The sequence below is a fragment of the Podarcis raffonei genome, chromosome 4, assembly GCF_027172205.1.
Source record: "Podarcis raffonei isolate rPodRaf1 chromosome 4, rPodRaf1.pri, whole genome shotgun sequence".
Taxonomy (NCBI): domain Eukaryota; kingdom Metazoa; phylum Chordata; class Lepidosauria; order Squamata; family Lacertidae; genus Podarcis; species Podarcis raffonei.
The window spans coordinates 37580298-37593333 of NC_070605.1; the positions used below are offsets into that span (position 1 = coordinate 37580298).

Consider the following 13036-nt stretch of genomic DNA (forward strand, 5'->3'; position numbering starts at 1 on the left):
AATGCTTGGCTAAACAGCAGAGGCATAGGAAAGGGGGGTGCGGGGGTGCGGTCCATCCCGGGTGTCATGACTGAGGGGGTGACAAAATGGCAGGCGAGTGGGCGGCACACCTCGCACCTGGCGGCAGCAGCTCTTCTCCCCCAGTGGCAGAGAGCCGCCCCCCTCAGCCGTGGCAAGGCGCACCTGGCTACAGCAACTCCGTTGCCGGGTCATGTCTGACCCAGATGTGGAGGACAGGAGAAGAGTGAGCAGCAGCTTCCCTGCCCCTCTCCTACCCTGAACTGTGGCACGTGGGAAGGCACGCCTCACGCCAGCACGCTCTGCCCCCCTCAGGAACGCGTCCGCCCTGGGCAGTGCAGGCATATGCTGTGCCACTGCTGAACTGCAATGCTTAAAATTCCTCCTCAGTGTTACTAATGAGGGAGACAGATGCACCTCACCAGGGAGGGCGTTCCACAAAGCAGGAACCATCACTGAGAAGGTCCTGTTGCAGTGGTGAACACCAACAGGGCAGCACCCAGCACTGGGGGGCCCTGCCAATTGTAGGGCCCAAGATGGTTGACGCTGAGGGAAGCACTATTTTAGGTGCAAGTTGGGATAGCGCAGCAATTTTGGTGGGCACATGGAACAGGGTAAATGTTTCATTTCCTCACAATGCTACCAGCTAGAAATAAAAATGTGGTATTAGACTTATGGCAAAACTCTGATATATAGTTTTTTAATAACTGTTTGGTATTAATTTTATTTGTTTATATTTGTCATGAGTCAACATTTTAGAAACAATTTTTTTTTAATGGGCAAACCAGTCTTCTCCCCACCTCCAAATCACTGGAGAGCTGTAGCGATTTAACAGGACTAAGCACAACGTACATTCATTTCATTTGCTATGAATAACGTTTTGTCAATGAAACCAAATGTTAAACTGAGAAGAAATGCACCATATGGGTGCCAAAACTGCAGCAATTCGAGATCAATCAATATTATGCTGGGTAAAATGTTTTTTCAGCTATCTTTGATCTAAGAACAATATGTTGCTAGCTCTTCCTCTCATCTCTGCAGGATCTTTATACTCCTAGCTTTCTTATCATTGTGTTCTTGCTCTAAAAAAACAGAAAAAAGACATTCATAAAGAACACTAGTTACCATCCTGGTAAACTTTGCTTACTTTACTACTTTGCCATTAGGAAACTGCCCAAAATGAATTTAGGAAAATTCATTAGGAATTCATTCATTAGGAAAGTGAACAAAAGGGAGGAAGAAGAGAAGAGGGAAGAACATTTGACAACAGAACTTTAGGAGTGGTTCCTATGTTTGATATTTTGCTTAGTAATTTATAAAGTCAGAAATATAACTTATTTATTTATTATTAGTACTTATAGCTCTCCCTTCACCAAACGTTCCCAGAGTGGGTTACAAAAATAGAATGATTAAAATAAGTAGAATGTGCAATTAAAATAATTGAAAATTAAAAAATTAAACAATATCCAGCATTAGAAGAATGAAACAGCAGCACAGACAACAGTTCACAGCAACAATGTAGGAGGAAAGATAAGCAGGTTCTTTTATAAATAAAAACTACACATTACAGACTTTGCATGTCCATAAGTATAATTTGAAAAAAAATATTTGGGGGATTTGGCTAACACCCACATCATCTATCAACACTCACTGAGTGACCTTAAGGCTTTATTTTGTTGATGTGGGCATTAGCCCGTTTCATTTCAATGTTTCTGCATCTCCAAATCATACGATTTGAATTAGTTAATGAGAAAATAGCTGGATAGTGTTGTTGACTTTGAGTGTCATCCAACTTTAGTTTGATAATTTATAATTAATAGTTGCAGTATCCAACTTGTCTGGATTATTGTGCACAGTACACTGTGCAATTTCTACCAAGTCAAAGAAAATATCACCTAATAGAGACTGGATAATTGGTATAGTAGCTGAATAATGAATGCACAGTGGGTCAATCTCTGAGCTCTTGCGGTTCAGTGGACATAATCTTGGAAACTTGGTTTTACTCTGCGGCCTTGGGCAAGACACTTTCCTTTGGTTCTCTTAACTGTAAAACAGAAATAAAGCTCAGAAGGCTGTTAGGAGGTGATAAGAAAATGTGACTATCTGCCCGGAGCCTCAGGCTATGTACGAAAAATCTAGATAAATAATAATATAGTTGACTTCTGACATTATCCAAACCAAGTTGGATAAGAAATTCAACTGAAATGTCATGTAAGCGGAGCTGGATAAATTGGAATATTTACTTGTCTCTGGATGTTAACTGAATTACCATGTTATGGTTTGGAAATTTTCTTGAGTTGCCCATGAACGGAAGGGTTCTCTCTAGAACTATTTCACTGATTCCTCCTCTTCTGGAGGGCAGAAAAACATCCTGGGCAGATTTTCTGGAGGAAGGCAGGGACAGCAAGGAGGTGGGAGACATTCACAAACGTCACTTTCCCCTGTTCTGCCAGTGGAAACATCCTCTGAGCCAAACTTTGCTTGGAGACGCCTGTCAGGACATAGTATGGATCCAAGCCAATGTTTATGGCATGTCTCTATTGTGCAAGGTGCTACTAGAATTATTTTGGAGAACAGTAAAAAAAAGGTAGATGATGTGTATGCCATTCAGTCACTACCTACAATATAGGTAAAGGTAAAGGTACCCCTGACCGTTCGGTCCAGTTGCAGATGACTCTGGGGTTGCGCGCTCATCTCGTGCTATAGGCCAAGGAGCCGGCTTTTGTCCGCAGACAGCTTCTGGATCATGTGACCAGCATGACTAAGCCGCTTCTGGCGAACCAGAGCAGCACACAGAAACGCTGTTTACCTTCCTGCCGGAGTGGTACCTATTTATCTACTTGCACTTTGGTGTGCTTTCAAACTGCTAGGTGGGCAGGAGCTGGGACCGATCAACGGGAGCTCACCCCGTCGCAGGGATTTAAACCGCCGACCTTCTGATCGGCAAGCCCTAGGCTCTGTGGTTTAGACCACAGCACCACCTGCATCCCTACCTACAATACAGACATGTAATATAGCCCAAACTACACATGCAATTTAATACTGCAAGATATAGTGCATTGCTTGATGAAGATGTCAACTCAGTATGCAGCTCACAATTCAGATTGTTGTAAAAGTTGTGCAGGTACCTTGCTAGTGAAACACACTGTGTACATAAACCAAATAATTATCTTCTTTGAAGTTTTGAGAAAGAGCAGGAAAGTTGGCTTTGAATACTTTACCTTTTATGTTCAAATACACTGAATCTATATTCCAATCCTCATTTCATTTCATCCTTGAATTTCTGGGATATAGGACTTGGCACAGAATTTAATAGACAAGACTGTAGTAGCGTTCTAAGGTGTTCTGCTCATCAATATTTCCCATTGCTCCTAGTAGATATTTGATTTTAAAATGTCAGCACAGCATTTCATTAATCAGCTACCAATTGAAAATTTTAGCCAACTTTTTTATTGATACATAATTCATCATTTATGGATTATTCAATTGTCTATTGTGTCAGATAACGGCAAACCCTGTAATCTGCTGGGATTAAACAACTATTGAACAACATTTTCTCATTACTAAACTGCTTTATACACTCTCATTTTTCAGGGGTTGAGGAGGAAATCCTGTTTTAGTTTAGACTGCAGTTCTATGTACAATGTAGGTGGGTATACAAGACTGCAGCTTTAGCTGCTGCTATGTAAATTTAATGAATTTTTGAAACACCATCTTCTTCATATTTTAACAGCTGAAGAAAGCAGCCATTGCACAAGACACTTCAGCAGCAGTAGTCTCACACACAAGCTCATTTCTACATACTGCAAGTAATATGATATATCTGCATGAAGGCTAGGGCTATGTACACACTGTATCTTTAAAACATGCTGAAGCACCTTCTTTCCTTCAAAGAATTCTGGGTGCTGTGGTTTTCTAAAGGTTGCTGGGAATTTTAACTCTGTAAGGGATAAACTACAGTGCCCAGAAGTCTCTGAGCAAAAGGATGTGCTTTAAAGACATAAGGTGTACACAGTCTTCAACAGGAGAGAGCCAAGTTCAACTGCTTACTCAGCCAGAAAGCTCACTGGGTTGTGATTCTGGGCCAGTTATTTTCTCTCAAGTTTTGGATATAAAAGCATGTGTGCAGGGGAAGGACCACACGTGTTGAGCTCCCTGGGAGAAAATGGGGGTAAAAATATAATAATCAATGTACCGATGTGACAAAAGGCCATTGCATGGTATGGAGAATCCAAGTGAACCTCCCATATCCACATTTCATCTTGTTTGCATGTGCCAAGCAAATTATTCATATACTGGAGCATGAAAAATTTGCATGGCACAGAAGCAGATGGCTGAATGGAGTTATGGGAAGCAAACACAGACCTTTCCCTCTTGCTGTCTGCAGGCATATGGCTGGAGAAGGGAATGGGGGAAACAAAGTCTCGGTTGTTCCTAGTGGAAATCTTCTCTGTGCCGGCACTGCACCTATGCTTCTACTGGGCTTAGCTCCCCTGGGTATTATTATTATTATTATTATTATTATTATTATTATGAAAGGCCATGGATTGTTTTCAGTGGTGCTACATATCGGTACTACTGACAAATATATCAGGGCCAGGGTCTAACATATACATAACACGCACATTCACCACTACAAAAAAATAATAATATCCAAATGTAAGGTTGGGGGTTATTTGTAAGAGCTGTGCATAGTAGTCCTTGTTTATATGCTGGTTAATCTTTGTGTTACTTCCACTGCTTTACTTCAAAAAAAATGGGGGGGGGGTAATTGCTAGGCATTTGAAAGGTGCCACATCTAGTGATTTCCCCTCTTCTAATAAGAGGCATAGATTTCCATGCATGGATTGCACCATCTGCCCTAAAAAAGAGGCTGCTGCAGTCATTAACCTCACTTACAAGCACAGAACTGGCAGCAATCCAGAAACACAGCAGAGGTATCTATGTATGTGCGGGTGGGTGTGCATGGGTGGGTTTGGGGTGGTGGTGGTCTTGTTCGCTCTCCTCATGTTACGAACACATTACAAAACACATGCATGATTTTCACTGGAGCTGTACAGCTTGGAAGTGAGATGTTTCAAATAAGTATCTGAAATAATTTTAACATCCCAACTCTGTAATCACAGTAATGATTTGATATTTTAGGAAACAAAAGTCGATGTAATGTTCACGGTAGAAAAAGACACTTCAAAATTTCCTCTCTCCATTTGCACACCCTTGTCTCTTAGCAAAGACTGTGTGTTGCACCACCCGCTCTTCTGTTCACTGAAGGCTTCAGTCCGTACTTTCTTAATCCTTGATGAACCAGTGACATTCCTGCTTTGTGTACCTTTCACGATAATCACACATACAAACACAGGTTGTATTCAGTGCTGCCATTCCACTCACACAAGACTTCTGCTTGCAACAGAAGTCCCCCCTCTTCTCCACTGCCCCCCACCCTTTTGAGAGAATTTTCAGGAGCAGATTTTGGGGGCAGGTGGGCAGAGATGAGGAAGTTAAGTATAGGAGTATAGGAGTAGTGTCTTCCATTCTATCCACATCATACAGTAAATGAATATTCTAATACAGAAACCCCAGTATCACTATTGCATTGCAACTATTTTACTTACCTTAATTGCTTTTTTTCTGGGGGGATGCAGGGAAAAGCATACCCTTAAACATTTTGTGAATCTAAGTTTGGCCTCATTGAGGGACAGAATTTCAATATGAGTAGGAAAATGAGAGTACCCCCTAAAAATATTTTCCCCCCAGAAACAAGCACTGCTTACTTTCATATTATGTTGGCATAGTGGAATTATTATGAGTATACCAAAGCATGAGCTGTGTGACTCATTCTTGGTATAGAATGAACTTGGTGACTTGGGTTACCAAGCTGTCTACAATTGGGTTTTCACCCATTCCTCATTTTATATTTTCCATTTGAGAGTAAGATGTGATCACTTCTGGTAAAGCCCAACCACACTGAGCACATGAAAGATTATTCATAAGGGAAATGTGCTATGTCTTTTCAGACCATCTTTTCAAGTGGTGTCGGCTGATTGTATAACAAACAGTGCCAACTTAAGACCACCTATATCTCACCATAAAAACGATCATTTCCAACCTGTCTCAATAAGAAATAATGAAATTACTTCACTTGTGTTATAATTAATTTGCAAAGAAATATTTGCTGCCTTAGGTGCAAGGAAGCTTACTGGTTCATTAAATCTTGTTCTGCAATCATCCTTTCTAATGCTGAACTTGGTGGTCCCATTCCTATCAGCTGGGCAGTGAAACAGGGCCACCTACAGACAAAGGAGTAGTTTTCACATACTCAGGGGACACCCCAGCAATAACATTAAGAATTTCATCCCTCCAAGATGCTTACTATAAGCTGTTAGGAGCTTGTGCAGGCTGTTATGATTTTTCCTTCCTCCTCCCCCAAATACATTTCCCATGAACCCTGAACAGTGCTACTAAGCTCCTTAATAGAAGCGCTCCCATTGTAGATCACTATTTGTCACTTTTCATACCATACCAGGTGGTGTCGTACTTATCAGCTCAACAGGGAAATGGGATGCCCTCCAGGGAAAAAAAAAATGTTGTGGGGTGTTCAAGAGAACCTATAGGTGTGTTAAAAAATGAACATTTTAAATTTGTATTAGAAAAACTCAGCACACACTGATGACTGAACATAATTATTGCTCTCCAGGAGGCAGGTGCTGTTAAGGATATTGGCTGGGGGGAGTTGAGGAAAAGAGTAGAGGAAAATCGGCTTGTTAGAATTCATAACAGTTTATGGTATCTTGGAGGTGGGCATTACTGCCACCATTAATTATGCTATATGTTTTTAAGGGTTCTGATTGTTTGGAATGGAATGGAGTGAAGCATTTACAATGTTCCTAATTAATCACCCCTCAAATAAGTCTTTACATTGAGGGAACAGAGTCTAAGATATTGGAAGGAGGAATGCCATTAGCACCTGGAACTGTCACATATGCTATGTGGAAGCAGAGCAAATATACTCCCTTACCCCACATTAACCACTCAAGAGTTGGGGCTAAATGAGCAGCTTCCTGTTCAACCACTCGTAAAATTCAGGAATCAGCAGTATAAGGCAAGTGAACAATAGTGCAAAACCACTCTGGTTATGAAGCTACGCAGATAACCAAAGAGCCCAGCAGTTCCAGACTCCTGAGATATGGAAGGAGAAGTTTCCCAGTTGTTTATCCTCTTCATGCGTGTGTGATCCCTAGCGAGTCCCTAGCCTGCGTGCATTCAGCCTCTTCTTCTCTTTGTGCAAATTTCCCCATGGTATATTATATATACCTATGTGCATTGTCAATTTAAGCATTTTAAATTGATATTTTTAAGAGCTTTTGCCACAAGAAAGGCTTCATTCAGATAAAACAGAAATATTCTGTTTTAAATCGCTGTAGTCAAAGGCATTGCAGGGCAAAGTACATCTGTGCTACCGAGATACAAGGATGCTCCCCCCCCCATCCGCTTGATTCTGCAAAGGATCCGGGACCACTTCACATGTTCTGCTTTTCTAACAAGCGAGGGGATATCACGTAGGAAAAATAAGCGTAGAGTCTGTTCATAGATCAGCGGTGCAACAATTGCACAAGTGTGTATTGGGCTGTGGGCAGATGTTTTACTAGAAAAACTGTGCCCCAATATAATATCAGCATTTCAGCAGTGTGTGTGTGTGTGTGTGTGTGTGTGTGACCTACTCCAAGCCATCAGAGACAGCAAAATAAAAAGGCTAAGAGGCACAATCCAGGAAAGCCGCAAAAGATGATGCACTTGCCCTGAAACCAGTTTCTGTTTAGTTCCTTTTAAAATCAATGAGATTATTCTAGGGAAGGATCAAGGGGCTGGCAGTGCAGAGTTGAGAATGTAAGAACAGTTTCCCTAACTAAACCAGACCCAACTCACCCTTTCCATCTATCTCATACCGATTGAGCTGTCAGCTGAAGTCTTTGGTAAGATCTGGGATCACAGAGGCAGCAAAACTCCTGGGAAAAGATCAATTTAAGAATTGAAAGACTCTGTTCGCTGCAGAGTCAGGCTGCTGAAGCACTTTTGGTATGAAGCTCCTGAACAGAAACCGTGTTAAGTCTGCTGTAGCTAAAGCATCCAAAAGCTCTTTGGCCCTTTAGTGCCCTGCCCTTATGTATGGAGAGGAGTCCCACTGGATTCACTGGGATTTACCAACAAAAAAGCGTGAACAGGATTTCAGCTAGATGCGTCTAGGGTTTTTAATTCCTGGTGGCTCGAGTTTTCTGCTGGCTCCTACTTTTCCCGATGAACGTTGTACATACATCCTGCATCGCCCAGCTTCCTGCTTCTGACAAAGGACGGTCTAAGCCCAGGCCAGATCAGACCACGGGGAGGACAATCTAGAGAAGCAATTCACGTGCCAGCCATTTCATCTTCGAAATGGTCAAGCTTCCTTCACCCACCGCGTCTCCATGCACTTCTCCGCTCGATCTGGGAGTTTTATAATGCTGCAATCCTACGCACCCTTCCCTCGGAGCAAGCTCCGTTGAACACAGTGGGACTTGCTTCTCCGCAAACGCGCCTATGGGATCCCACACAGCACGTGAGGATCTCCAGCTCGGAATCCCAACCGCGCTGTTCCCTATAGATGCACTTCCAGCCTCCTGCAACCGGCTCATTCCCTAAGTTGCCACGCCCCAGCCCTACCCCCGGGTCCCAAGCGGCGATTTAAAACTATGATGCACGAGGACGCCCCCCCCCCAAACCCCACGGACGCTTCAGCAGCAACGTTTCCTTCCGCTCAGCAAGGGCTCCAAGCAGCCTCTCTCTGCCCCCCCTCCCTACCCACGCCTCGAGCGCGCCCTGCGGGGCGAATGGGAAAAGCTTCTCCCCCCGCCCTGCAGTCGCCGCGGCCTCTGGCTCCCTCCTCCCACAGCCGAGCACCTCGCACTCGGGATTGCCGAGCGCACCCGAGGGCTCTCGGCAGACAGCGCGGGCGGGGCCACGCGAGAGAGGGGAAGGGGTGTGCCTTCCCTGGGCTGGCCCCGCCTCCGCTCGCCGCTCTCGGTCCTGGAGCGCCGCTAGGCTGCCAGAGGGAAAGAGCCACCTGCTCGTGTGCAGTCGGGGCCGGCGAGCCGCTCGCTGCCTCTCGCTCTCTCCTCGCCGCTCGCAGGGACCGCCGGAGCTTGCCGCTCGCTCGCCCGCCGCGCCTCCAACTTCTGCCTAGAAAGTTGCCGGCGGGAGTTTCGCTTTGTAGGAGGACCGGGTGGAGGGGAGTAAAAAAAGCAAAAAGAGAGAAGTAGTCGTCGTGGTCCGTGCTGCCTGAGGGAAAGCGAAAGAGAGAGCGCGCGCGAGGAGGAGCCGTCTGCGCGCCTTCGTCCCCTGGCCTGAGGAGTGGCAGCGCCCGAAGTCGCCGTTCGCCTGGCGCTTGGCGGGGAGGCGGGATGGAGACCCCCTCTGCCGCCGCCGCCGCCTGCTGCTGCCCCCGACGCCCGCTGCAGCCGCCTTCGCGGCTTCTCCTGCTGCTCAGCCTGCTGCTCTCTGCCCTTTGCCTGCGGCCAGGTGAGTGCGGGGCTCCGGCGAGGCGCAGGTGGGGCGGGGGGGCGCCCGGTAGCCGCGCGCGGGGGAGCTGCTCCGGAACTTTCCGGTGGGGGCGGGCAGGGGTGAGCCCTGCGGAGGAGGCTGCAGGTGGTAGGTCTGCCTGGCACCGGGTCGCGCGCCCCGTCGGACTCGCCGCTTCCTCCTGCCGTCTGGGAGAGAGAGGCTCCTTACCTCGCGATCCCCTTTCTCGTGGCAGGCTCGCGCCTGGCGATGGAGATTTCCAGCGTTTGGTGGTGGCGGCGGCGGCGGCAGTATGTAGTTGTGATTTGGCGAGGATCGATCGCATTGCTGATTAAACAGGCTTGTCCCCCAAACCCTCAGCTCTGTGCCTATTGAACTCTGTGGGACTTCGCCCCTTTACTCAGAAAGACTGGCTGCTGCGCATTGTACTGGATTGTACTGGTAGTGGGTGCTTTTTGAGGGATGCTTTAATTCTTCCATATAGTGCTCAGGTGTTTTTTTTTATGGTGTGTTCATTTCCCACCCACCTACCCACCCTCTAGCATTGCAAGGCTCCGATCCTGTTACATGTCTTGGAGGAGCCTCACTGAAAACGGGGGAGGGGTAATCTGGTTTAGGATCGGGCTACATGACACTTCCACTGCGATTTGTAGTCCTTTTGGAACGTACACCATTTTCAGCTCAAATTACTACGTAGAAACCAGTATTAAATATTTTCGCCCTGCATACTTTCTTTTCTTATTTCCCTCACCCTACCTCCGAATATATGCTGGTTAAGTTTTCAGCATTTTCTCCATTAGAGTTTGTGGACTATTCCCCCCCCATCCCCCCCGGCTGCTTTCGTTTTATTGTGAAAGCAAACAAAATCTGCTTTCTGTGGTTGCCAGCACCCGTTTAGCTCCCAGAGGAATCCTCCAAGATCTGTCGGAAACAGAAAAGCCTCTAGCTGGGTGGGTTTCACCCGTCTCCCTTTCAAAGTTGCCTTACTGGCTGTGCTGCTGGAGAGGGAGCAGAAAGAGGTGACCTCACCTGCGTTTGTTAGGAAACCTATGACAAGCAGATCTCTCTGTGTGTTGATTTGCTGTGTGTGTGTGTGTGTGTGTGTGTGTGTGAGAGAGAGAGAGAGAGAGAGAGAGAGAGAGAGAGAGAGAGAGAGAGAAGGGGCTATGGGGAGGGAGGTAAGATTCTTAAATAGCAACCAAGATAATTCAAACCGACGCTAGTTGCCAGCTAAAGGCAGATCTGTGAGGCGTGTCGCTTTGGATTGTGCATTTTCAATCACTAATACTTTAAGCATCAATATAATAAGCCCCTTAGAGAGACTTGCCATTGTATCTGTGTCTCCAAATGTGGATACATAGGAATAGCAGAAAGGCTTTCCAGCCTTTCTGGGAATAGTTCCACCTCACAGTTTGGGTTAGACTTCGTTCATATGTATGAATGAGTGAGAGAGAGATTTGTTCTAATTCTCATCCAGAGTCAGTCAGCTTGAGCATTGCATTGGTGGTAGGATAGACACCTCTGATTGAATTCGACTGATCACAACATGCTGAGCCAGAAAAGCTCCCTTGCAATACCTATGGCTGTTATTCAGGGCTGGCAATTTTGGAGCATGCAGCTCATTTGTTTGTTTTGCGAGTCTTTTAACTCCCACCCCCTGCAAAGGGTTGAAGCTCTCCTATGTCAAAGTCCTCCTGACAGTACCTCCTAGAGCTGTAATTTGCCCACTGAATTTTTGAAAACAACTCTATTAATATTAGTTCTTCTAACATTATGAGTAGTATTGCGTGCAAGTGAATGTGGATTCCCATCTACATTCCTTTTCTTCTGGAGCAGAATAGGTCAGTTGGAAATCTCTGGAGTAAGCGGGCTGTAAGTGAAAGTTGAGTTTTGCTCAAGCTTCTTGGGATTTCAGCAAACAGGAAAGTACTGAAGTGTCTTCAAAACAATCTGGGCAGTTCTGTTTCTGATTTTCTATCTGTCTCATTGTGCATGCACTGAAATCAAGGGAAGCAAACTGTGAACTGTGTTCTTCCTTCACTGTGGAGAATGTCTCATTATTCTTGTAGAAAGAGCGTCAGCCTGTGGTGACATTTTGTATTGCTCTAAGAGAGAGGCTTTGTGTGCCTGCCTTTAGAGTCAAGACAGAAGGGTTGCAGTGTTTTTCAGTCACCAGACTGTACATTTTGAGAACTCCCCTATTAACCATATAAAGGCCACTTTATAACTTGGGAAAGCAGAAATGAACTTTGCAGCAGGCACACATTTTTCAGGGCACGTATGCCTAGCAATACTCTGATTTGAATAAGTTCTAATTTCAATGAATGCCACTAAGTAGCCTGGTAACAACAACATTGCATTTTTTTTCCTGTTACATTATGCCATTAACTGCAGTATTTTATTATCATGACTTTAAGTAGCAGTCCTATTGTATTTAGAAGGAAACTAATTACAGTGTGTCATGAAAGCATCTAGGTAAGCTCAAGAACAATGCATAGATCAAGGCTGCAATTTTATGTATGGTTACTTAGGAATAAGCCCCATTGAAGATGGTAAGTTTTCTTTTCGGGAAATTATATACAGGATGCATAGTAAGTTTTGCGCTATAGAGCAGCAGAAGGTATTCCACTGTGAAATAATTCCTCTGATTTACAATGTTACTTAAATAAGTACACTGACTCTTTCAAAATTCTGCCACTGACCTGCAGCCCAATCTTATGCATGTTTACTCAAAAGTAAATTCCTTTGAGTTTGGTGGCATCTATTCCTAGGTAAGTGTGCATAGAATTGCAGCCTTTGGAATATACCTGCTCTTCTTGAGTAGTTCCATTGAAAACCATTCCCATTTAATAGCAAAGTGTTTCTATGGTAAGTCACTGAGACTGCAAGCCTAAACACCATTCTAGGGAGCCTCATTGAACCTGGTGGCTCACCTCTGAGTAGATAATGGGGTCTGCTGTGAGGATGCAATCTTGTGCATGCTTACTTGGAAGCAAGGCCTATTGAATCCACCCTGTTTCTTAGGCTGAGACATGTCACGTAGTAAGTATATAGGCAACCGAATATATAGTACAGTACTTCATTGCATGGTGGAAGAGGGAGACCTTCTGCAAATATTAAGACATTTTCTGCTTATATTCAGATTTTCATGGAACATTGGGAGATAATACTACCACCACATGGCTATTTATTATTATTTATTTTATTAATTTATACCAGTTCTATTCTGCTTTGCAACAGAGATGTTCAAAGTGACTAACAGTGCAACAAGCAACATCACAGGTAAAAATAACAATAACCCTCATCAGTTAAAAGAGTCAAATGAATAACAGCACATCACTCAAATAAAAACTAGCATAAAATAATAACTCAATACTAATAACTCCTCCCCATATCTTCCCCAAATTTTGCTCCAGAGGGTTGTGGAAAGCCCCACAGCTGGGGTTGCTGGGGGAAAAAGGTGGGAGAG

The 13036-nt window shown here is 44.6% G+C and overlaps 1 protein-coding gene across 5 annotated transcripts in view; it reads left to right on the plus strand.

The window, feature by feature from the left end:
• The first annotated feature begins 9075 nt into the window (after positions 1 to 9075).
• The window catches only part of ALCAM (activated leukocyte cell adhesion molecule), a 120462-nt gene continuing 116501 nt past the window's right edge, over positions 9076 to 13036 (plus strand). For 4 of the 5 annotated variants that reach the window (XM_053386243.1, XM_053386244.1, XM_053386245.1 and 1 more), the window contains exon 1: positions 9076 to 9567. In XM_053386243.1, the coding sequence (XP_053242218.1) occupies positions 9450 to 9567 (118 nt within the window). In that variant the 5' untranslated portion in view covers positions 9076 to 9449. The remainder of the gene's footprint in view (positions 9568 to 13036) is intronic. The other variant, XM_053386246.1, reaches the window with a different exon arrangement.